Source organism: Somniosus microcephalus, chromosome 32 (assembly GCF_052327205.1).
Source record: "Somniosus microcephalus isolate GS21.2 chromosome 32, FLI_Smic_1.0, whole genome shotgun sequence".
Lineage (NCBI taxonomy): Eukaryota > Metazoa > Chordata > Chondrichthyes > Squaliformes > Somniosidae > Somniosus > Somniosus microcephalus.
The window spans coordinates 20,545,666-20,571,998 of NC_141018.1; the positions used below are offsets into that span (position 1 = coordinate 20,545,666).

Sequence of the window (26,333 nt, forward strand, 5' to 3'; positions counted from 1 at the left end):
ATTTTCTTTAATATGAATGAATTGTATTTAATGACCTTTTTTATATAGTGTATACAACAGTACATTGCTTTCTTGAGGTGGCATTTCTTACATTCTCAATCATTGATTAGAAAAAGGCATTAACAATTTGTAAAGTTGTTCTGCTTAATAGCCTATTGGTGGCAAAAATTCACCAAGATATTCAGTGCCCCAAATTGATGGTGTTCCTAATGGAGGTGCACATTTAACAGGATAGTGTCTGAGCACTATAGTCCTTTATCTCTGTACAGTGAGGATAAGGATGCTTTATCCCCATATGCTCATTTAGGGATTGGAAGCACAAAAACAAGGTAGGTGCTGCTTTTTTCCCTGTGGAATAAGATGCCTTGGTGTTGGATTGCACTCTAGACTCCATACTGCTTTCTAGTGTCCCAGGAACGAGCGTTTCAAATTCAGCTGAACCTCCAACCCTTCTACTGGCCTTGTAGCAGCAAAACTATGTTGTGTGGTTTGGCTCCTATTGGCACAAGTCTTTTTTTGCAATTCCACTTTTTTTTGGTAAACCTATGAGCTGGTGGGAGAGAAAGGAATCCTTGAGTAGAAGCACTGTGGCCCACTTGGTGATGCAGGTTTTGGGCAAGTGGTCAAAATTGGAATGAATTGACTGCAGCCTCCTGGTCACGGAAGCTGCTGTACTGATCATAACTCCATGCAAGCAGATGCATCTGGTGCAATATGTACAACTGAAACGTCCCCATGACTGTTCTGGTTTGGCCTGTGGTACAGCAGCCTTGCAGTATAAATTTAACTAAGATGGCTTGGCCAACAGAAGGGTTAAAATGCCTGAATATGCAAACCTCCACTTGAAAGAGGGATGATATTGGGTATCTAGCGTGCTTTCCAGAGACATCTGGTATATAACTATATATTCTCCATGATTTACATGCAGTTAATGCTTTTCCATTTATAATGAGAACCAGGTCCACAGGCTAGGAATTGAAGGGTGCAATCTTGCCCAGTAATGCCCTTGTAAATACAAAGCACAATAACCAGGTCACTGCTTCACTTCATATGCATGGCAATGTCTTATGTTTTTTTATTTCCCCCCTGCCCCCACCTCCGTTAGTAAACGCTTGGGCATGAAGATGGTACCCTTTAACTAAAGTAAACTCCCTCATTCTGACTGCTTTGACGCTCATGTAACTTCCATGATCTGAGTCTAGCTTCTAATATGGTGGTCCTGGTTCCAAGTTTGATTTTTGGTTTTAAATGGGCTGTTTGTCTTTTTTAAAATAAATGATGCAAGGAACTTCTGCTTGTTGTTGTAAGTGGGGAAAACTTGAACTGCGTGCTAAAGTTTCCTTAATCCTATAATTTGTGTATCAAACCTGATCTGTTCCATTAATCATTGCAATGTTGCTTTGATGTGTAATTTGGAGAATCTTCCTTGACTGTCAATGTCAAATGTTGGAATGGGGAGGGATTCTACAATGTCTCCGCAGGCTGTTTGAATAATGCACGCTGGCTACCGGTATTGCTTTAAATCAAGGACTTGGAAAAATCCAGTATGAACATTGTTAAACTGAGCGGATTGCACTACGACTGGACATGGCCCGTCCCCAAATCACCACGTCTTGGAGAGTGCCCAGATCAAATCAAACCACACTTGCAGGGGTTGTGGGTTGTAGATGGGATCTTGTGGCGTGCATTATGTTTTGTATATTGCAATGGTAAACAACCTAGTCTTGTGCCTGCAGCCAAAGGATGGGAAATTTGACGTATTTTGGAATTGGAAGGGGGGAGAAAGCAGTTTGTAGTTGATTCTTTGGCTGTTTTGAGGTTGTACACAGTCTGGCAATGCTTTAAGATACATAGATAATAGGAGCAGGAGTAGGCCCCTCGAGCCTGTTCCACCATTCAGTGAGATCATGGCTGATCATCCAAATTCAGTACCCTGTCTGTTTTCTCCCCATATCCCTTGATCCCTTTAGCCTTAAGAAATATACCCAACTCCTTCTTGAATATATTTAATGAATTGGCCTCCACTGCCTTCTGTGGTAGAGAATTCCACAGGTTCACCACTCTCTGGGTGAAGAAATTCCTCCTCATCTCTGTCCTAAAATGGCTTACCCCTTAGACTGTGACCCCTGGTTCTAGACTCCCCCGACCATTGGGAACATCCTTCCTGTGTCTAGTCCTGTTAGAATTTTATTAGTTTCAAAAAGTAACTGACTTATTCAGAAACTGTTCACACTTGCAAACCCAGCCAAGTTCCTGTAGCCCATTTGTGGAAGATGTTTTCTAGTCAATCTTCAGGTGATGTGGACAATAAGTTTAAAAACTAGATGGGGAAACTCTTCAGTGCAATTATTGATTCCTTTTTAAGTAGCAGACAATTGTCTAGACTTACTATGCCCCCTAATGACCAGACCTGCTCTTGGTGATGCAATTTATTAAACAATCCCTGGTTGTGCAATGTAAATTTCATCCATGTCTTTTGTTGGCACTAGACTTGACTATTCCATTGAGGAGGAATTTCTTCACCCAGAGAGTGGTGAACCTGTGGAATTCTCAACCACAGAAGGCAGTAGAGGCCAATACATTAAATATATTCAAGAAAGAGTTGGATATATTTGTTAAGGCTAAAGGGGTATGGGGAGAAAGCAGGGACCGGGTACTGAGTTTGGATGATCAGCCATGATCACATTGAATGGCGGAGCAGGCTCGAGGGGCCGAATGGCCTGCTCCTGCTCCTATTTTCTATGTTTCTATTTATTCCAACGCTCTCCTGGCTGGCCTTCCATCTTCCACTCCATAAACTTAAACTCATGCAAAACTCTTAACTTGTACCAAGTCCCATTTACCCATCACCCATGGGCTTGCAGGCTTGCATTGGCTCATGGTCTGGTAACCCCTTTTTTAAAAATTCTCCTTGGTTTTTGCCCCTCCCTATACAGCCCTCTGATCTCTGCGCTTCTCCAATTCTGGCCTCTTGCCTGTTCCGTGTTTTTTTTTGTTCAAATCGCTCCACCATTGGCGGCTGTGTCTTCAGCTGCCTTGGCCCTAGGCTCTAGAATTCCCTCCTAAGTCTCTACCCTTACTAATAAGACATTCCTTTAAAAACCTACCTTTTTTTTTGACCAATCTTCTGGTCACTTGTCCTAGTATCTGAATGCTCCTGTGAAGCGCCTTGGACTGTTTTATTACACTAAAGGCACTGTGTAAATGCATTATTCAATTTAGGATCTGGCCGCAAGTGAAGAGAATACAGAACAAGGTTCCAACTGGAACAAGAAAAGGGCCATCACTCCTCTTACTGCCTCCCCCCCCCCCCCCCCCCCCCCAAAAAGTCCACGGTCACGTCTAAGATACTCTTCTGCATCGCAGAATTTGCAGTCTGTGCTAGGCTTCCCCATAATTCTGTGCTCCTGTCTTTGAAGCTATTTAATTTTACATCTGATCCTAACCAGAGTTAAATAGCTTGCTTGCTTGCATTTATATCTTAGCCTGAGGATCTGGATCAAGTTTCTTTTACTTTCTCCCCACTCCCCTTTTTTATATAATAAAAAAAAAAAAATGTAAAGTCTTCACTTTCCTGTTCCACTTGTTCTCATGTTTTGTAAGCCTCTTAATCTCAAGTCCTGGATTCTTTTGGGCCTCTTTCAATAGACCAGTATCTTTGGCAAGTGCCTTGCCCTTGTGTACCAAATGTCACTTCACAAATTTGTACAAAGTTGGAATAGCTGTCAAACTGAGTTCAGTGAAGATTCACCAGACTGATACCTGCGATGGCAGGAATGATGTATGAGGAGGGATTGGGTCGATTAGGCTTATTCGCTAGAGTTTAGAAGAATGAGAGGAGATCTCATTGAAACTTAAGTTTCAATCAGGACTAGACCGACTAGATGCAGGAAGGATGTTCTCGAAGACGGGGGACTCCAGAACCAGTGGTCACAGTCTGAAGATAAGGGGTAAGCCGTTTAGGACAGAGATGAGGAGGAATTTCTTCACCGAGTGGTGAACCTGTGGAATTCTCTACCACAGAAGGCCGTTGAGGCCAACTTATTAAATATATTCAAGAAGGATTTAGATTATATTTCTTAAGGCTAAAGGGATCAAGGGATATGGGGAGAAGGCAGGGACAGGGTACTGAATTTGGATGATCAGCCATGATCTCATTAAATGGTGGAACAGGCTCGAGGGGCCGAATGGCCTACTCCTGCTCCTATCTTCTATGTTTCTATGTCCTGATATCAATCCTAGTATTTGACTGACTTAATGGCTCCAAACTTTCTTTCTCTCAAATGCTCTTTTAGGTATGTGTGCTGTTTTGTAACAATCTTTGTTCAAATATCAAGTTGACATTTAAATTAAGGTAGTAAATTTCAAACTGGACATATGTTGAGGGGGGAAGAGAATATCTAAAATGTTCCCATTTTTCATGAGGCTCCCATAGTGGAGGGTGCTAGTCGCTCCTAGATGCCACTTCGCCAGACTACTGGAACCACCACTTACTAACTCATGCCCATGTTGGTAGCAGTGGGTTTAAGCTGTGTGGAGACTTTTTTTTTAAGAAGGTTGTTTCAGGTGAGCTGGGGAAGAGAAGAGAAAATTTAGTGCAAACTTACTTGCAGAATATGTAACCAAAGGTATGCCTTAAACTAAAACTAGAAACTAAAATCACTGCACTAGAGCAGGACGAGTGAAACCTGCCTTTTTATCATCCAGGTCACACTGACTTATAGCATTGATTTATTCCATAGGATTCTGGGATGTGTTTGTCCCTTTTTTTTGTTTTCCATTGGAAACTAATGTGTTGTCTTAAAGAATCTGGAACTTTAACTTGTCCCTGTAAGAGATTTGTCAACTGGTGACTGCAGTGTGGCATTTCTATGCATCACAATAAAAGCTTCTATCTAAAAATGGTGAACTTTTGTTTGCCTGCCCTACATAAGCTAACTTGACATTTCGGCACGATTCAGCCGAGGCTCTCTTGGGCCTGGCTGTTCATCCCTTGGCCAAGAATCTACTTGGCAGAATGTTGGGTTGGATAGATTCCTGATGGATTCTGGAGCCGAAATTTGCAGATAACCATTCCCTAATTTGATTAACCCTGATGTAGATGCGTGAATGACTTGCAGGGTTGCCGTGACTTTCTAACATTGCTGGGCTTGTAATGTGCATGTAACTAAATGTATTCCAATGTCACCTGCCAACTTTCTCTGAGGGGAGAAGCAAATTAATTGAAGTTTGATGTCATTGAAGGTTATAAAGGCTGTGCAGAGGGAACTCATTGACCTAAAAATTATGCTTGTTCAAAAGGAACAGCCTCCAATAAATTCTGACATTTGCACCAACAAATTCCACTCATAAACCTTGTAGGACTCTCCACATGTAGCCTATTTGCCTACTCGCATAATTGAAAATGGATTTGAGTGGCAACTCTTATTCAGATCCTTTGGTAAAACTGAATTCTTAAATCCAACGAGACCCAAGTTCAAGATGTAGCACTTAAGCTCTTCAAAAAATGATGGTGTACGTCAGTTAAACAAAAACAAATTTAAACTGGTTGCCATAGTGATTAAAAGCACATGATTAAAAGATGAAAAGGCTTCAAGCAGCATAATGACAAACTTTGGAGCTGGTAGCTAGTTCTGCCTCATTAGTTTGAAGTCTATTGAAGCCGTTAAACTAATGTGCACAGAGATTCCAGTGCTATTGACAAAGGTATGAGGCATTTTTGCTAACTTTATATTCTGACGATATAATTTGAAAGGGGTGCAGGGACAGACCTAGGTATATGTACACAAATATTTGAAGGTGGCAGAACCAGTTGACTTTTTTTTGTTTTAAAAAGCCTGTGGGATCCTTTTTTATTTAAGAGGCATGGAGTGCAAAAGCAAGGATGTTATGCTAAACTTGAATGTAGGAAGTATGATTTAAGAATTTTGCAGATGAGACAGATTGGCGCTGTGGTTGATCATTAAGAAAGCTGCAGACTGCAGGAAGATATCAATGGACTAGTAAGGTGGGCAGAACTGGCAAATGGAATTCAATCTGGAGAAGTGTGAGGTAATACATTTGTGGAGGGCTAACCAGGCAAGGGGATACACTATACATGGTTGGACACTGAGGTGCAGAAGATCAGAGGGACTTGAGTGCATGTCCACAGAGCCCCGAAGGTAGCAGGACGGGTAGATAAGGTAGTGAAGGCATACGGGATACTTGCCTTCATTAGCCGAGGCATAGAATATACGAGCAGGGAGGTTATGTTTGAACTGTATAAAACACTAGTTAGGCTGCAGCTAGAGTACTGCTTATAGTTCTGGTCACCACATTACAGGAAGGATGTGATTGCACGGGAGGGGGTGCAGAGGAGATTTACGAGGATGTTGCCTGGGCTGGGGAGTTTTAGCTGTGAAGAAAGATTGGATAGGCTGGGGTTGTTTTCTTTGGAACCGAGGAGGCTGAGGGGGGACCTAATTGAGGTGTATAAAATTGAGGGTCCTAATTAGTGGATAGGAAGGACCTATTTCCCTTGGCAGAAGGGTCAATAACCAGGGGGTGTAGATTTAAAGTAATTGGTTGGAAGTTTAGAGGGGATTTGAGATTTTTTTCAGAGGGTGGTGAGGGCCTGGACCTCACTGCCTGAAAGGGTGGTCGAGTCAGAGATGTTAGTTTATCTCCTGGAGCGTCATTGAACGAGACCTGGAGGGGCAATGGGAAGCTGCAGACAATTCCTGGCAAAAAAGTAAATATTTTGCTGACCAATTCTTGGAGAATGCTCATTAGAGAACTGACCTTTTTGTGGGGAGGGGAGAGTTTCATTATTTTTGCCTGAATGACCAAACCCCACCCTCATTATAAATAGTCTGCATTGCCACCTCATCCATTTTTGTTTACCCTTCAGATCATACTTTCATGGAACTGTCCAGTCTCTGTCTCTCTCTCCTCTTTCCCCCCACCCCTCTCTCTTTCCCCCCCACCCCAAAAAAAAAGTCTGTTCATGAGCATTCTCCCAGAATTGGTCTACAAAATATTTACTTTTTTGCCAGGAATTGCCTGCAGATTCCATCACCCCCTTCAGGTCTCCAATAACTCTCTCTCCAGGAACCGTGCCCTTGAAGCATCTAACTAGTTGCCTTCAACCCAAAGATCAGTTTCACATGCACCACACCTGGGCAGGGTCACTAATGCCAACAGTGAATGATGGGTGCATCCTTGAGTGTGCTTGCCAGAAATAGTGAGATTAACTCCCTAGCTCATTAGCTATCGGCTCTAAACTCACCTTGTTCTGAGTTTTTTTTTCTCTCCTGTGCTGTGGACTATGCGCCCCCCCCCCCCCCCCGCCCTGAGATTTTCTACAGACTTGTTAGAATGATAAAATCATAGAAATTCATGGCATGGGAGGCCATTTGGCCCAGCCTGATCCCACTTTCCAGCACTTGGTCCATAGCCCTGTAGGTTAAGGTACTTCAAGTGCATATCCAAGCACTTTATACATTTCATGAGGGTTTCTGCCTCTACCACCCTTTCAGGCAGAGTTCCAGACCCCCACCACCCTCTGGGTGAAAAAAAAGTTCTCCAACTCTTCTCCTACCAATTATTTTAAATCTATGCCCCCTGGTTATTGACTTCTCTGCTAAGGGAATAAGGTCCTTCCTATCCACTCTATCTAGGCCCCTCATAATTTTAGACTAGTCTTGAACTACTGTTTCCAGAGCCTGCCCTGGGCTTCAGCTATCAGTTACTCCCTACCTGTTCTTGGTACTGTTGGAAACTTACTCTATATTGCTGGGCCTTTGGGATGTTGATCAGCATTGAATTTTTCCACATTTGTACTCACCAGTACTACAGTCTTTTGCACTGTGTACATCAATATTGGTCATGTAGATGAATCACCATCAATCTTGAATAGCTGCTAAGCTTGTCACCCCCTGTATGTGGTCAAAATCCACAACTTGTAGCGGCAACATTTTGAACTCTTCCAGATAACCAAATCTTATGGTTTTTGTTTCTACATCCTAATGGAACGATTCACTGACTGACTGAGTGAGGGGGGGGGGGGAAGTTCCAGCTCAAACTTTTCCGTTCTCTGCTCTCTAGCTGTTGACTGACTTCCTTCTAAGAGTTGATCCCAAATCCTTCATTGCACCTTTTTTGAGTGTGTCTCGGGCCATCTTTGACGTTTTGTTTTTTGCCCAACCTTTTGAAAGCAAGAAAGTGGTCGCACGTGCTGAAACGATGGTTTTTAAAAATAAAATAAAATCAGTTATGACAATGCCCACTTGGCTTGAGCACTACCCATTCTTCTCATCCAGCTTCACTCCAGTATTTGAGATGCTGCCTCTCGAGTCTACTGAAGAACCTCAAATTTTTGGATGGAGATGGCAACAATGCCTCCAACCAAATGGAGACCAGTCTAAGCAAATTAGATTATAGGTACAGAGCCAGATACCATGCCAGGACATATAATGGTTCTCGGATAAAATATTAAAGGCCCAAAGAGACTGATTGATTATCTGATTTCTGTACTGTTGGCAATATAATCTGCCAGTGCAATATAGAAATGTTCCTCCAGTAATGAAACTGGTTCAAACTATTCAGTTGACTTATTCTTTTGAACACCCAACCTTTAGGCATCCTATTATGAATCATTTCTCTGCTTTGTGCTGCAGTGCCCTTTGTGGTATTTAGACATGCAAGACTTCATTGCTCACTACCAACACTTGTTCATTGTTGGCCATTTCACCTGCAGATGAATAGGAACAGAAGTAGGCTATTTAGCCCCTTGAGCCTGATCCACCTTGGGCCGATCTGCGAACTAATGCCATATACCTGCCTATGCTCCATATCCCTTAATACCTTCAGTTAACAAATCAATCTCTGATTTTAAAATCACAATTGACCTGCCATTTGCAGAAGAGTTCCAAGAAATGTTTCCTAACATGGGAGGTCTGGCTCTAATTTTTAGGCTATGTCCCTAGTCCTAGATGCTCCAACCAGCAAATAGTTTCTCTATCTACCCCCTCTAACTATCTCTCTATCCTCAGTTGCCCTTCATATCTTTAAACTTTGATCAAATCACCCCTTAACTTTCTAAATTCCAGGGCATGCAACCCTAGTTTGTGTAATCTCCTTGTAACTTAATCCCTTGGAATACAGGTATCGTTCTGGAAATCGCGGCACTCCCTCCGAAACCAATATATCCTTACGGTGTGGTCCAACCAGGGCTTTGTATAGCTGTAGCATAACTTCTAGTCCTCTAGATATAAAGGCCAGCATTCCATTAGCCTGTTTGATTATTTTATGTACCTGCCCATGACATTTTACTTTGTACATGGGCTCCCTTAAGTCTTTTTGGACCTCCACTGTTTCTAGCTTTTCACCATTTTAGAAAGTACTCTGATCTATCTTTTTTGGGCCGGGATAACCTCACACTTGCCTACATTGAAATCCATGTGCCACAGTTTTGCCCATTCATGTAATCTGTTAATCTTGTAATTTTTTTGCTTCCATCTACACTGCTTACAATTCTGCCTCTTATCAGCAAACGTGGATATGTGGCTCTCCATCTCCTCATCTAAGTTGTTAATCGTGTAATGTCTGGTAGCAGGCTTCCTGAAACCAGATTCTTCTGGATGCTGTGATTTAAGTCTCCAGGTTTGGTGCTCCTTCTAATTCAGGTTAAATCTGAGTGCTTCCCTTTTTAATTCATTTCCCTCAAAGCCACAGTTGTGGCTTAATGCCATGCTTCATTGTGTCTCTGGCTTAAATGTTTTCTTTCTCCTCTTTGCTGCCTTTCCCCCTGCCCCCCCTCTGTCCTGTGTTTTGGGTTGACTCAGAACATACAGTTCTCGCCCCTTCAAACAACTGTCAAGTGACTTGGCTGAACAGTTGGGGTTTTTTTTTGTTGAGAATTTTCAGATGTAGGAAGCCATGGATACTTCACTCCAACTTGGAATGCGGTTGCATATTTAAGTAAACTGAACTGAAGGCTGACTTCCTAAACTTGTAGAATCATGCAGCACAGAATTCGGCCCATCGTGCCTGTAATGGCTCCAAGTTACTAATTAGTCCCACTCTCTGGCTCTTCTCCCCAAAGCCCTGCAAATGTTTCCTTTTCAAGTGTAAATCCAATTTCCTTTTCAAAAGCTACTATTGAATCTGCTTCCACCACCCCACCCTATCAGGCAGTGCAATCCAGATCTTAATTTGCTGAGTAAATAAATTCTCCACTTCCCTCTGCGTGCGCGTGCCCCCCCCCCCCCAAACAGCGCTTTTGCCATTTTATATTAAATCTGTGTCCTCTGATTACCGCTAACTTGGACTGCCCATTTTGGAATGGACATTGTTGGGGGGTTTGGGATGTGGGGGCGGAAAGGGAATCGTTTAATCCAGTACTCACAGAAATCACAGAAACCCCACAGTGCAGAGAGGCCATTTCGGCCCATCGAGCCTGCACCGACACACATCCCACCCGATCCCCGTAACCCCTACATCAACACATATCCCACCCCTATCCCCGTAACCCCACTAACACTAAGGGTCAATTTATCATAGCCAATCAACCTAACCCGCACATCTTTGGACTGTGGGAGGAAACCGGAGCACCCGGAGGAAACCCACGCAAACACTGGGAGAATGTGCAAACTCCACACAGACAGTCACCCGAGGCCGGATTCGAACCCGGGTCCCTGGTGCTGTGAGGCAACAGTGCTGACCACTATGCTGCCATGTGCCACTGTGCAATCCAAAGTTAAATGTACATCCAGAATGGATGGGGATTTCCCAAAAAATACAGCAGTGGAGAACTTGACACTTGGTTTAACAGCGCTGCCATTTTATGGTCCAAATGTGGATAACATCTGTTGCACTTACTGGCTTTCAGTTTTTTAATTAAAATTTGTGCTCTTCCAAAATTAATTTTATATTGAGACTGAAGCCACCACTTGGAATCTCATTCTTGCAACTTTCAACCAGACAATCTTCCAACCAGCAATGGCAATGGAGACTTTCTGTTTTTTTAATCTAAACCAACTGGTGCCTTTTTAAGTTTGAAAAGTCAGCCTCTCAAGACTTTGTCAAATAGCACTTCAGTTGCAACCTACGGTGTGAAATTGGGCGCTCTGCTTTTTTGCGAAATGATTTCCAATGCACCAATTACATTTTTGACTCTTGGCTTCTGACTAGCCAGACTGAGCTCGCAATAAATGCAGACTAGTTTTGGCTGATGTCTTTGTGTCCTGACAAATCTGGTTGGATCTGTTGCATTCCCTTTCCCACAGCCTTCACCGTTCTGCTCTCAAATTTGATCATTTGCACATGACCTACATTAGTGCTGCTTCCTCAAAAATAGAGGATTAGATTAGTGTCCTGTGCCTTTTGGCCTAATGGCCTAAATTTGCCATGACTAGCTGCTACTCTGAACCTTCAATCCTGGATTGAGTGAATTTGTGCTAAAAGCTGGTTTCCTCTTTGCCCTGGAGCAGTGTTTAACTCATCAACTAAGCATTTTACCTTCTGGCAAACATGAGCCATTGTCTGAATCAATCTCCTAGTTGAGGGCCTCCTTAGAAGGGTACTTCAGCATCTTTGTCAACTTGGTAAGGCACAAGATTAGTCCAGATTCTTTTTTCTGAATATTCTTCCCACAAGCACTTGCCTCAGTCAGAAGGTTGTGGGTTCAAGTCCCACTCCAGAGACTTGAGCACAAAGTCTAGGCCGACACTCCAGTGCTACACTGTCTGAGGTGCCGTCTTTTGGATAAGCTGTTAAACAGACATAAGATCCTATGCTGCTATTTTGAAGAAGAGCGGGGGAGTGAGAACATAAATAAGAGCAGGAGTTGGCCATACGGCCCCTCGAGCCTGCCCTGCCATTCAATAACATCGTGGCTGATCAGTGACCTCAACTCCACTTTCCCACCTGATCTCCATATCCCTTGATTCCCCTAGAGTCCAAAAATCTATCGCTCCGTTGAATATACTCAAAGCCTCAACATCCACAGCCCTCCGGGGCAGAGAATTCCAATGATTCACAACCCTGAGTGAAGAAATGCCTCCTCACCTCAGTCTTAAATGGCCGACCCCTTATCCTAAGACTATGCCCCCTAGTTTAGACACTCCAGTTAGAGGAAACAACCTCTTGGCACCTACCCTGGTGTCCTGGCCAATATTTGTCCCTCAATCGATATCACTAAAAAACAGAATGATCTGGTCATTATCATATTGCTGTTTGTGGGAGCTTGCTGTGCGCAAATTGGCTGCCGTGTTTCCTACATTACAACAGTGATACACTTCGAAGTACTTCATTGGCTTTGAAGCACGTTGGGGCATCTGGTGGTGAAAGGTGCTATATAAATGCAAGTCTTTCTTTCTGCAAGTTGGTGCCTGGCCCCCTCCATATCTCATCTTGTAAGAGAGTTTAAAAACTTCATATTGGGGAATCTGAGCCTATGTCCTACTCAAGTACAGCCTAAAACTCCCTTTTGGTACATTCCTACTCCAGTACAGTATATGCCATACTCTATTCACTCTTGGTGCACTCTCTAGTTCAGTACAGCATGCTCAAACTCACTCTTGGTACAATGGCCCAGATTTTCCGTTCCCTATGATGGCATATGTTCAGCGTACGCTGTTGTAAGCCTCCAGGGAAAATGCCCGCTAGTTCTGGGTTTCTGCATGCGAGAAAACATGAAACCTGTGCTCTGTCAAAGTTCGCCTTGACTGATCTACTGCAGTGACCCAAAAATCATTTCGCTGGCGCTGAGCTTGGGCTGTTTGCCCAACTACTGCCCAGTGAATGCCCACAAAACCCTTGTGCCTGGTGAAAGCAGGTATAAGGCCTGCTTTCACCAGCATCTGGGTTAATATACATGTTAAATTAAAAATTTTGGCCTGGATGATTTTTTTCAAAATTAACTAACTTTTTATTGTAAATGCTTCACTAAAAGGACTTTCACTTAAATTTGAAAATGGGAGCATTTTATTCCAGTTGTGAATTATTTAATTATTTGGAGATTGCTCATGGGGATTCCGATCGTAAATGGTATCCCCCATAAGCAGATGAATCCTCCTTTCTGACTGGAGGACCTGGCCCACGTGATCCCAGCAATGCTGCCGAACTGCCTGGAATCTGTGGGCCTTTACGCAGGAGTTGGCCTGCAGGCCCAGGAGCCAGCGGGTAGGTGTGGATTGTTTTATCGGGATGGAGGCGTGCTCCGGACGTATGCCTCCGATCACCAAGTTCCAGCCCATTATGTCCATGTGGCCTAATCGGCTTCTCCATGGTGTCTTCTGATTCTCCTAAAATATTATGCATAGCTGTAAATTGTTGTGGCACCTTCTTCCCTGGCCTCCTCAGCGTGCACAGTTGGCCATGGCATCTAAACCCTCCTCTTAATGATTTGTGCATTAATCCAGCGATCGCTGGTTCATTTTTTGAATGTGGATCAAATGTGATGGTGATGGATAAAATGTCAACCTTTTCCCAGCAGACACTATTACAAGGCACACCTTGCCTGCAGTCACCGGCTCAAAGTAAGCCAGATACTTTCAATTTGTTGTAATGTCTGACTCTGGCAATTGATCAGCAATTTACTGTTGCTTCAGGAATTCACAAGTGGCTGCAATTACCTGGATTTAGCAGAGGCCTTGAGGGCAGGCTGGGTTGGGAGCCAGTGTTCTCCATACCAATTGAGCAGTGCCATAGGGGATTTGGCAGTGTCTCGTGTGCACATGCATGTAGGTTGTGCTGCTTCATGCTGATGCTAAGCAGGCCACCCAAACTATAATCTGAAACTACTACAAAAGCAAAATACTGCAGATGCTGGAAATCTGAAATAAAAGCAGAACATGCTGGAAATACTCAGCAGGTCAGGTAGCCTCTGGAGAGAGAAACAGTTAATGTTTCCGGTCGATGACCCTTTGTCAGAACTGGAAAAAGCTGGAGATGGAACAGGTTTTTAAGCAAGTGTAGGGGCAGGGAAAGGGGGGAGGGGAGGAAAGAACACAGACCTTTTTTCTCTTCCTTTTGAATCGACCCACAGACCAGGTGATGATTTAAAGAATGATATAGGATGGGGTGCCAAATGTACACCAATTGCTGTGACTGGCTTGCTGTAGGTGACATTTTAAAATCATTTGCAAATTGAGGGTGGAAGCCCTAGATACTTGAAACACCTTCCACCCTCTATCGGTTGTCTTGCAAGTACAATGGTTTTCACTTTTGTTTCAGATGCGCTGGTATCCTCCATCTGAAGCTTCTCCGCAAGGCTGGAAGTCTCGTCAGTTTTGTTAAGTATTTAGTAAGTACCCCAGGTGACAATTGAGTCGGTCGGTGTGCTCACCCTGTTTTTTTTTCCTTCCACTCTGTCCTTTCATTACCCCCCCCCCCCCCCCCAATTTTATTTCCCATGGTTGTAACAGGAAAGGTCAAGAGTGTGATCTCTGTTTCAAGTGTCGTAATTCAATGTTTTAACCATCCCAGCTCAAACTAAACATTGTATCTTTGACCACCTGCAGTTAACATGAACTTGCTGAACTTCATGCAAAGTCAACTTCTTTTTCTGCCTTATCCGCACTGGAAAGTCTCTTCCCTTATTAATGCCTTGCCTCCTGTATTGATCATGGAAAGTTGTCAATGATTTTGGGTAGCTGTTCATTCTAGAAACTAGAAGATTGTTCCTTCCAAGGTTACAAAGGCAGCTGTACAGTGAAGTATCTGAAACTATTGCCTCAAAACTAAGGACCCCTGGATGTCCAAAAAATGTTTTCAGTGCTTAGTTTAGAACAAATTTTCAGCATGGTACTATTTAGTGGGCTGTCCAGACATTCAGCACTCCCTATCTTCATAGAATCATAAAATCATAGAAGAATAATGCTAAGAAGGAGGCCATATGTCCCATCATGCCTGTGAAAGAGCTATTCAATTAGTCCCACTCCCCTGCCCTTTACCCATAGCCTTTTTAATCCATTTATTTATGCAATTTCCTTTTGCAAGTTTAATAAATCTGCTTCCACCACACTTTCAGGCAGTGCATTCCAGATCATAACTTAGTTATATTAAAAAAATTAAAAAATTCTCCTGATCTCTACTCTGGTTCTTTCGTCAGTTACTTTTTAAATGTCCTTCTGCCACTGGAAGCCATTGCTCCTTTGTCAGCTGTGGCTCAGTGGGCAGCACACTTGCCTGAGTCAGAAGGTTGTGGGTTCAAGTTCCACTCCAGGGACTTGAGCACAAAAGCTAGGCTGACAATCCCAGTGCAGTGCTGAGGGAGAGCTGCACTGTCGGAGGTGCTGTCTTTCAGATGAGATGTTAAACCGAGGCCCTGTCTGCCCCCCTCAGGTGGACGTAAAAAACCCTGTGGCATTATTTTGAAGAGGAGCAGGGGAGTTATCCCCAGTGTCCTGGCCAATACTTTATCCCTCAACCACCATAACAAAAACAGATTATCTGGTCATTATCACGTTGCTGTTTGTGGGAGCTTGCTGTGCACAAATTGGCTGCCACGTTTCCCACATTACAACAGCGACTACACTTCAAAAAGTATTTCATTGGCTGTAAGTGCTTTGGGACGTCCGGTGGTTGTGAAAGGTGCTATAGAAATGAAAGTCTGCCTTCTCAAAATCCTTCATGATTTTGAACACATTAAATCTCCACTCGTAACTGAAATCCCTGGTACCATTCTAGTAGATCTCTTCTGCACCTTCTCCAATGCCTTGACATTCTTAATGTGTGGTATTTGACACTGCACTGCTGCTGTGCTGCTCTGCACTATACTCAATTGTTTTTACCAAATTTCAAATGTTGTGGACAGTAGCTGGATATACCTAAAATGGTTTATTTAATCATTTTTTTAATGCTTGCTCTCTCTAGACTGCCCCTATCCAAGAATTCAAGTTTCTCCATGGAGTGATGTGCAAGGACAGACTGGATTTTGTTTTCAGGTTCATTTACTAAAGATTTTGGACAACTGGCTCATTTCCACTAAACTTGGGGAGTGGTCACGAAGGACTGTGGATTAAAGAACTCTTACTGGTGAATGTTCATGTGGGAGGACCTGTAACCTGGCAGTCTGATCAACCTATCTGGTGCAAGGACCAACAGTAAAATGGCACCCCTGCTGTGAAACATCAAAATTAAAGGTTGACCTTGATGGAACCGTGAAGTACAATGACTGGCATGGAACTCTACATCTTAGTGTATTTTGTCCTTGTTAATGTTTTTGTAAATGCATCCATCTGGCCTTTGCCCCTACTCCCCTTTTTCTATAGACCTGGATTGACCATTTCACGAAGATGGTTCAACAAAGTAGAATTGAGCAGTTACCAACTAGGGATGTGCTTTTGTGAGGAAGCTTTAATCACCAGTTTCTATTGCCATTGGAAGAATCTCCCCGTTGACACTTCAGGATGTCCACCAGTATATTTTTGAACTTGCCACAGCCTTTTTTGTTTAGTGCCCTGGCTTGTTAACTCGTCTCTTGTGGAGAACCCGTCTTGCCAAATATCAGCTGTTCTTGTTAAAAGTATTTTGAACAATATTGAGTACAAGTATTTTTGTACTGGTGTAATGAAGAATATTTATGCATCAAGGATTTTTTGTGCAATTAAAATTGTAATCTGTATTATAACTTAAATGTTAGTTCAGTTGAGTTTGGAAATGCTGATTTATAGCCCATAATATGGTAGTTTAAAAAAAAAGTGCAATTGTATTGTTTTTTGCTTACTTTTGCTTGGTGTTAAGTACTTCAAAGTATTCGGAGTGTGGTTGTGATGCTTGTACAAGGACTGCAAGATTTAAGATGTAAGTTGCTGATCCTTCTAGAATGTGAAACTGGATTATAAAAGACCGAATGTTAAATAGCTTTTGCAGTCGTGTATGTTTCTCAAGGTGCGTTGGAGCTGCAGGGTTTCCTGCACGATCTATTTTAGTGGTTGACTTGTGATTCTAATGGTGCTCGTTTGAAAACTACTCAAGAGAACCATGACTAGTGATGCTGCTGCAACTCTTAATATGGTAAATGGGCAATGTCTGTTGGCACATGTAGACGAGCTAAAGCTTTGTGCAATATTTGAAACTCCTGTGGGATCCTCTAAACCGGTTGGTAACCTGCTAACTAATGTAACTCTTCCAGAGTTGATGACTACCTGTAACAGCACATCGTCATTGGGTTATGCTAAAGGCAAGATCTTGGGACTGCCATGTTTAGGGTGACATTTTCTTCAATTACCTTTTTAAAGCTCTGATCAACAGTTTCCACTAGTTTATTGATCATGTTTCCTGTAAGTTTGCTTCTAGACTATGCAATGCCGCAGCCCATCCACTCTTCCACTCCCATTTTCAGTTGCCAGCTCTGCACAAGGCTCCACACCCATGTCTTGGAGATGTATACTTAACTGATTGGGGCAGGATGATGGGTTTCTATTAGAAGGATTTAAACTGCTTCATGCAGTCCACATAGTCAATGTTTCTCATATTTTAAAACTAGTTAAATGTGCTGTAACTTGAAACCTCCTTCAATCATGAAAGTTGATTTCCTTCTGATGCAATATTTGATACAACTGTTGGATTTTTTTTTTGGATTGTTTAAATTTGCCTGCAAGACTTAATTTCCAGGTGAAGTCATCACTGAAATATTGCAGGAAGTTAAATGTACTTTGTTCCTGTTAGCTTCAGGGAGTTAGTGTTGGCTTTTGTAATGGAGCATTATACTGTCAGATTAAAAAAATAAGTGACTCAACCGTGGCTAACCAGGGAAATTAGTATAGCATAAGATCCAAGGAGAGGACATATAAATTGGCCAGAAAAAGCAGTAAACCTGAGGATTGGGAGCAGTTTAGGATTCAACAAGGGGATTAATTAAAGGGAAAATAGAATATGAGTAAGCTTGCAGGGAACATAAACTGACTATAAAAGCTTTTATAGATATGTGAAGAGAAAGATTGGTGAAGTCAAGCATAGGTCCCTTGCGGTCAGAATCAGGGGAACTTATAACTGGGAACAAAGAAATGGCAGACCAATTTAAATACATATTTTGGTTGTCTTCACAAAGGAGGACACAAATAACCTCCCAGAGATGTCAGGGAACATAGGGTCTGATGATGAAAGGGAGGAACTGAAAGAAATCAGTATTTGTAGGGAAATGGTGTTGGGGGGATTGAAGGCCGATAAATCCCATGGGCCTGATAATCTACATCCTAGGGTATTTAAGGAAGTGGCCTGAGAAATAGTTGATGCTTTGCTGATTATCCAGCATTCAATGGAATCTGGAACAGTACCCATGGATTGGAGGGCAGCTAATGTTACCCCACTATTCAAAAAAAAAAAAAAAGTGGTAGAGAACTGGGAATTACAGACCGGTAAGCCTGACATCAGTAGTGGGGAAAATGCTAGAGTCCATTATAAAAGATGTAATAGCAGAGCACTTGGAAAACAGTGACAGGATCGGACAAAGTCAACAAAAGGTAAATCATGCTTGACTAATCTACTGGAATTTTTTGAGGATGTAACTGGTAAAATAGATGAGGGAGAACCAGTGGATGTGGTGTATTTGGGCTTTCAGAAGGCTTTCGATAAGGTCCTGCACAAGAGATTAGCGTGCAAAATTAAGGCACATGGGATTGGGGGCAAGGTATTGACTTGGATAGAGAACTGGTTGGCAGACAGAGCAGAGTTGAAATAAACAGGTCTTTTTCCGAGTGGCAGGCAGTGACTAGCTGGGTACCGCAGGGATCGGTCCTTGGACCCCAGCTGTTCACAATATATATTAATGATCTAGACAAGGGAACTAGATGTAATATCTCCAAATTTGCAGATGACACAAAGCTGGGTGGGCGTGTGCTGTGAGGAGGATGCCGAGAAACTCCAGTATGATTTGGACAGGTTGGGTGATTGGGCAGATGCATGGCCGATGCAGTATAATGTGGATAAATGTGAGGTTATTCACTTTGGTGGCAGAAACAGGAAGGCAGATTATTATCTGAACAGCAATAGATTGGGAGAAGGGGGTGCAACGAGACCTGGGTGTCCTTGTGCACCAGTCGCTGAAGGTAAGCATGCAGGTGCAGCAGGCGGTTAAGGCGGCAAATGGCATATTGGCCTTCGTAGCGAGAGGGTTTGAGTACAGGAACAAGGATGTCTTGCTGCAGTTATACAGGGCCTTGGTGAGACCACACCTTGAGCATTGTGTGCAGTTTTGGTCGCCTTATCTGAGGAAGGCTGTTCTTGCCATGGAAGGAGTTCAGCGAAGATTCACCAGGCTGATACTTGGGATGGCAGGAATGACTTATGAGGAGAGATTGGGACGATTGGGCTTGTACTCGCTGGAGTTTAGAAGAATGAGGGGATCTCATTGAAACTTATAAAATTCTGACAGGACTGGACAGACTAGATGCAGGCAGGATGTTCCTGATGGTCAGGGAGTCCAGAACCAGGGGTCACAGTCTAAGGATAAGGGGTAGGCCATTTAGGACAGAAATGAGGCATTTCTTCACCGAGAGTGGTGAACCTGTGGCCTTCTCTACCACAGAAGGCAGTAGAGGCCAATTCATTAAATATATTCAAGGAGGAGTTGGATATATTTCTTAAGGCTAAAGGGATCAAGGGGTATGGGGAGAAAGCAGGGACAGGGTACTGAATTTGGATGATCAGCCATGATCGCATTGAATGGCGGAGCAGGCTCGAGGGGCTGAATGACCTACTCCTGCTCCTGTCTTCTGTGTCCAATAAATGCCAATACAATGAGAATTTACAGCACCTCATCTTTCGATTAGGCACTTTACAGTCTTCTGGACTCTGAGTTCAACAATTTCAGACCATAACATCAGCCCCTATCTTTTCTCTTTCTCACTCATGGCAGCTGTCGATCATTCAGTCATTGCCATTTACACTTCATCTAGAGCCATCATTTGTTTCTTAACTTGTCCCATTACCATCTCCTTTTGCCTTGCACCATCCTCCCTTTTGTCTCTTAATCTCTCCTGTCTTCCATCCTATCACAGACCTTCCCTTTTGTTCTTTCCTCCTTTCTCTTTCCCCCCTTTCCCGGCCCCTACACTTGCTTAAAAACCTGTTCCATCTCCAACTTTTTCCAGTTCTGACAAAGGGTCATCGACCTGAAACGTTAACTCTTGCTCTCCACAGACACTGCATGACCTGAGTATTTCCAGCATTTTCAGTTATTTCTGATTTCCAGCATCTGCAGTATTTTGCTTTTGTTTGTGTGGAGAATTTACAGAAATCTTATGTGGGACAAGTGAAGATTGCACATGAAAATGACCATGTTTGTAAATTTTACATTACATATTGCAAAAGTCCTTTGCTGGCTTTTGGTAATAGCATAGGTGGGTGGGGTGTATATACATATACACTAGTTCCATCCTATATTGGAGTTTCCTTCACCCCAATCAATCCAAATCAGGTGGGAAACCAAATTCTCATGCATTACACAATTATAGATGAGACCATTTGGCCTACCTTAATTCATCAATCCATATTTGTGCTAATGTTATCCCATTGTAGCATCTATTAAATGACATTGGGGTTTTGCCCATGTGTACGGTTAGTTTGCATCGTTGTGAAACATTGATTATCAGTTCTAAAATTGTCCTTTTTACTAGTTTGAACACGTAGGGATAGAGGAACACAGGAGGAGGAGGCCATTCAGCCCCTCTAGTCTGTTCCACCATTAAATGGCTGATCTGCAAAGTAACTCCATATACCCACCTTTGGCCCTTATTCCTTTGGTTAACAAGTTATCAATCGCCGATTTAAAATTAACAATTGATCTAGCATCAATTGCCATTTGCGAAGAGTTCCAAACTTCTACCGCCCTTTGTGTAGAAGTGTTTCCTAATTTCACTCTGGAAAGGTCTGGCTCTAATTCTCTCCATCTCCCCTATCTGTTCCCCTTAATATCTTGAACTTCAATCAGATCACCCCTTAACCTCCTTCTAAATTCTAGGGAATACAACCCTAATTTGTGTAATCTCTCTTTGTAACTTAACCCTTGGAGTCTGGGTATCATTCTGGTAAACCTACACTGCACTCCCTCTAAGGCCAATATATCCTTCCTAAGCTGTGGTGCCCAGGGCTGTTCAGTGCTCCAGGTGTGGTCTAAATAGGGCTTTGTACAGCTGCAGTATAACTTCTACTCCCTTGTATTCTGCTTTGGGTTGCAATCGGAAAACTGCTTTATTTTTTCTGTTCTGCGCTCAAGCACATTGCATAACCCAATGCAATTGGGCAGCGTTTTGGAATGTAATTTTCTTTTCATTAAACATTCCTTCGTCTATCGAGTGGTAAACTGGTGCGGTTTTATTTAATGCAGCTATAAATGGGTTTCTTGAGTCTGTTCAATCGGTGTCTAGTCCGCAACCTGAGTGTAGTCAAGTTTCATAGTAAATTCAATTTTTTTAATAAAGCTTGATATCCTTGTGCCAAAAAAGCTTAATTTTGTGCAGTTAGTAGAAAGTCCCCATGGTAGTTGATTCAATCTAGGGGTGGGGCCAGGACAAAATTTGCAGAGATTCTGTGCTGGACGTAATTTGAACTTGGAATTCCTCTCACTTCGGTTTGGTGCTTTATTTTTGAACCAATTGTACCCCAAAAATTGCAAACGTCAGGCTATATGCAGTTTTAAATCATGTACCTGTGCAAGTTTAATAACTTACTCTTAATCTTGTACAGCTTTGCCATCTCTCATACCTCCGTGCCACACTGAAAAGCCCAAGTCTGAGCGGGCAGCAGACTTTAAGATATTCAGTGCCAAAGAGCCCTTGTTTCTTTGCATTGTACCAGTTCTGATTGCCATCAAGGTGTGATCTGACCAGACTTAGTTTGATCATTACCACCTCTGACTGACTAAATTCCATTGTTTTGGCTATGTAGTTCAACATCCTATTGACTTTGATTTGCTCTGCATTGAATCACAGAAACCCCACAGTGCAGATAGAGGCCATTTCAGCCCATCGAGCCTGCACCGACACATATCCCACCTGATCCCCGTAACCCCTACACCAACACCTATCCCCGTAACCCCACGTATTTAATCCCCCTAACACTAAGGGTCAATTTATCATAGCCAATCAACCTAACCCGCACATCTTTGGACTGTGGGAGGAAACCGGAGCACCCGGAGGAAACCCACGCAAACACGGGGAGAATGTCTGTGTGGAGTTTGCACAGTCACCCGAGGCCGGATTCGAACCCGGGTCCCTGGTGTTGTGAGGCAACAGTGCTAACCACTATGCCGTGCTGGTTGGACTATCTTTAGCAACAAAGTCCACCAAGTATCCCAGGTCTCAACTTCATCTTTGGCTACATCTTCACTTTAGGTGGAGTATTTCATCTATTTCCATTTTCCCTCCAACCTGTTTTCAAAACCCTAGTTGATTTTAGTTCCTCCTTGTTAACTGAGGCAATGGCTGGATTATAGACTGGTTACAGCACAGAAGGAGGCCATTTGGCCCCTCGAGCTTGTGCTGGCTCTCTGCAAGCGCAATTTAGCTAGTCCCACTCCCTGCCTTTTCCCCATACCCCTGCAAATTTTTTTCCTTTAGGTACTTATCCAGCTCCCTTTTTGAAAGCCATAATTGAATCTACCTCCTATTCTTTCAGGCAGTGAATTCCAGAAATAAAAACACAATGCGGCAAACACTCAGGTCAGGCAGTATCGGTGGAGAGAGAGAAAGAGTTAATGTTTCAGGTCGATGTCCCTTCGTCAGAATTCCAGATCCTGTCCACTTGTCGCCTTTAGTTCTTCTGCCAATCACCTTAAGTCTGCGTCCTCTGGTTCTTGATCCTTCCACTAATGGGAACAGTTTCTCTCTCTCTCTCTCTCTCTATCCAGACCCCTCATGATTTTGAACACCTCTATCAAATCTCCTCTCAACCTTCTCTGCTCTAAGGAGAATAACCCCAGCTTCTCCAGTCTATCCACGCAACTGAAGTCCCTCATCCCTGGAACCATCTTGTAAATCTTTTCTGCACCCTCTCATCCTTCCTAAAGTGTGATGCCCAGAATTGGACACAATTCCTGCGGACTTCTAGGCTTTAAAAATTATGATTTGTAAAGGAAGCACTGTCATCCGCAGTGAAGATTCGTTGCCATGCATTTGATTCTGGTTGCAGCTTTGGGACCTTTCTGCAGAAGATGGTGGTGACAAAAGATGGGTCTAGTTAACGAGCTGGTCATGCTGTCCAGTCCTCACTTAAAAGTGTAAGACCAATGTGCTCCTTTGCTTTGTTTCTGAGAACATGTACTAGATTTCCCAGCTTCCTGATCCAGTTGGAGCTACACGAGAGAGGTTGGCCCATGACCAGAACTGAAACGGTACAACCATCAGGAAAGACTGAACAGAATGGGGCTCTTTTCTCTTGAAGACTGGGGTGACCTGGAGGCCTTGTGAAATTATGGAGGGGTTTGGTAAGAGTAGATGTAGAGAAGGATGTTTCCACTTATGGGAGTCCAAAACCAGGGCCCATAAATATAAGGTAGGCTCTCATCAATGCAACAAGGAATTCAGGAGAAACTTACTCGGGTGCGAATGTGGACTGTGCCACAACATTGAGTGGTTGAGGTGATTAGCATAGATGCATTTAAGGGGAAGCTAGATGAGGGAGAAAGGAATCAATGGATGTGTTGGGATGAGAGAAGGTGGGAAGAATTGTTGTAATGTAGGAAACACAAGCGCCCACAAATAATGTGACAATGACCAGATAGCCTGTTTTAGTGATGTTGATTGAGGGATAAATATTGGCCAGAACTCCCTTGCTCCTCTTCGAAATAGTGCTGCGGGATCTTTTACACTCACCTGAGAGAGCAGGCGGGGCCTCGGTTTAACGTCTCATCCAAAAGACGGCACCTCTGACCGTGCAGCACTCCCGCAGTACTGCACTGGGAGTGTCAGCTTGGATTTTTGTGCTCCAGTCTCTGACGTGGGACTGTGCACTCACAACCTGCATAACTCCGAGGCGAGAGTGCTGCCCACTGAGCCACAGCTGACACTCCACTTTTGTGCTTTCATGCCTTTTTTGCATTGTTTACTTCTAACTTTTTAACCACCTTTTGACTACTTTCTGCACCGGCCCCGGCCTCAGTCTTCCCCCCTTCCCGTCTCAATGAAAATAGCGTTGGCATAAATAAGCCCTACAGCAGTCTGAAGGATCTAGTGGGTAGTATTGCTTAAATGACACTAGGGTCTTCCAGAATAGCGATCAAATTCCTTGACCTAAGGAAGGGTATACTTGTCATAGAGGGAGTGCAACGAAGGTTCACCAGACTGGTTCCTGGGACGGGGAGATTGTCCTATGAGGAGAGATTGAGTAAACTAGGCCTATATTCTCTAGAGTTTAGAAGAATGAGAGGTGATCTCATTAAAACATACAAAATTCTTACAGGGCTTGACAGGGTAGATGCAGGGAGGATATTTCCCCTGGCTGGGGAGTCTAGAACCAGGGGTCACAGTCTCAGAATAAGGGGTCGGCCATTTAGGACTGAGATGGGGAAATTTCTTCACTCGGAGGGCGGTGAATCTTTGGAATTCTCTACCCCAGAGGGCTGTGGAGGCTCAGTCGTTGAGTATATTCAAGACAGAGATCGATAGATTTTTGGATAGTAAAGGAATCGAAGGATATGGGGATAGTGCGGGAAGGTGGAGTTGAGGTAGAAGATCAGCTGCGATTTTATTGAATGGCGAGTAGGCTCGAGGGGCCGAATGGCCGACTCCTATTTCTTATGTTCTTATGACCAATTCCAATAATGTATGTTTGTAGCGGTACCACCGAGTGTCCCTTACTGTATATAATTCTCTTTAATTCTGTTTAATGATGTTTATATAGAGTTTGCATGTACGGGGCGTTGCCCCTTTAAGAGCGCGGGCAAACGCGATGACGTCACATCGCCAACCGCGTGACTGACCAAGAGCGCGGGTAAATGCGATGACGTCACGTCACACATCACGGTACCACCCAAACGCGGGTAAACACGATGACGTCACGTTGCACATCACGTGACCACCCCAAGCGTGGGAAAACGTGAGCAAACACAATGACATCACGACGCAAACGACCGGACTGCCGAGTCAGTCCTCGTGGCGTCCCCGTTGGATGAAGACCTGCTCCATGGCTCTCCTGCATCGATCTTTGTTGTTTTCTGGAATTCGTCAAATCCAACGTTAAAGACCTGTTTGATTGTTCTCCTGAGTCTACCTCAGTTATTAGTTAGGAATACATCAATTCCTACATGTTCCCTATTTTTAAGTTGGCAAATACAAAGATTTCAAACATTGAGGTGCATATACTTTATTATTCTAAACTTGGCTTTAGCTTCTCATTAAATCTGATCTCCAAAGTAGGAAATATTCTGCTCTTGTGTATATAATGGGAATTGGGCTAAACCTGCATATGTGTCCTCTGACCTGGAGTCCAAATTATGCTCAAAATTGGACCACATGTTCCTTCTCTTGCACTTTGGAATATTGGTGCAGCTGGGTACAGCAATGAGAGGGAAGTTGGCCTGAAGGCTTGCACAACCCTGAGCCCCTGTCTGACTTTGTGCCCATTGTGAATGGATGGACTTCCTTGAGTGGGACTTGAACACACAACCATCTGACTCAGAGGCAAGTGCACTACCCACTGAGCCACAGCTAACCCTGTAGGCATGCTTGGTGTCCCCAATCCTTTGTTCTACTAACTTGCACCTAGCCTTGACTTGGTTAGGTGAAGTGTGCCCCTAGGAGGGAGATGCACTGTATCAGACAAACATTACTCAAAATTGTGTAAATCAGTCTTTTGAGGCAACTGATCCAAAATTTATATAAAACAATGTAAGGGTTGAGAATCCTATGTGCCCTTCAATAGAGTGCAGGTAGTATGCAAGAGCAAGGCCATTCTGATCATCCTTTGGTTGTCTTCTGTTAACGTAGAACCCAGCTGTCGCAGTAGATCTGATAGCATTTCATTTGATAAACTGCCTCTCATTTTGATGATGATGGAGATGTGATTATGATGGAAGGTTGGACCTTCCCTGACTGACTTTTTCCTGTCTAGGGGGCAGCAATTGGACCCTCTGCCCTAATACTTGCCCCATTATAAAAGTTGTGGTTGACGGTCTTGATGGCACAATGTTATTCTATGAATTAGTTTTTGCTCCTCCCTCCCTTTACTGCATTGCTAGCAATTCTCTTGTACTTCTTCTATGGGTAGCTCACCTAATAGATTCTGCTCCATCAATTTAAATCCTGTCCCAAGTTTTCCTAAATATTTTGGCACAGCATTTGAGCAATCCTGATTTCTACACTCATTTAGATTCTTCACAGCTGATGTTAGGCAGTAGGCAATGTGTCCAA

General features: G+C 43.3%; 1 protein-coding gene across 2 annotated transcripts in view; it reads left to right on the forward strand.

Moving 5' to 3' along the window:
- LOC147097327 (RNA-binding protein, mRNA-processing factor 2a) overlaps positions 1–16,849 on the forward strand; it is an 80,907-nt gene extending 64,058 nt beyond the window's left edge. For both annotated transcript variants that reach the window (XM_085972202.1, XM_085972203.1), the window contains 2 exons: positions 14,218–14,287; positions 15,859–16,849. In XM_085972202.1, coding sequence (XP_085828328.1) covers positions 14,218–14,280 — 63 coding nt within the window. In that variant the 3' untranslated portion in view covers positions 14,281–14,287; positions 15,859–16,849. The remainder of the gene's footprint in view (positions 1–14,217; positions 14,288–15,858) is intronic.
- Positions 16,850–26,333: the final 9,484 nt, after the last annotated feature.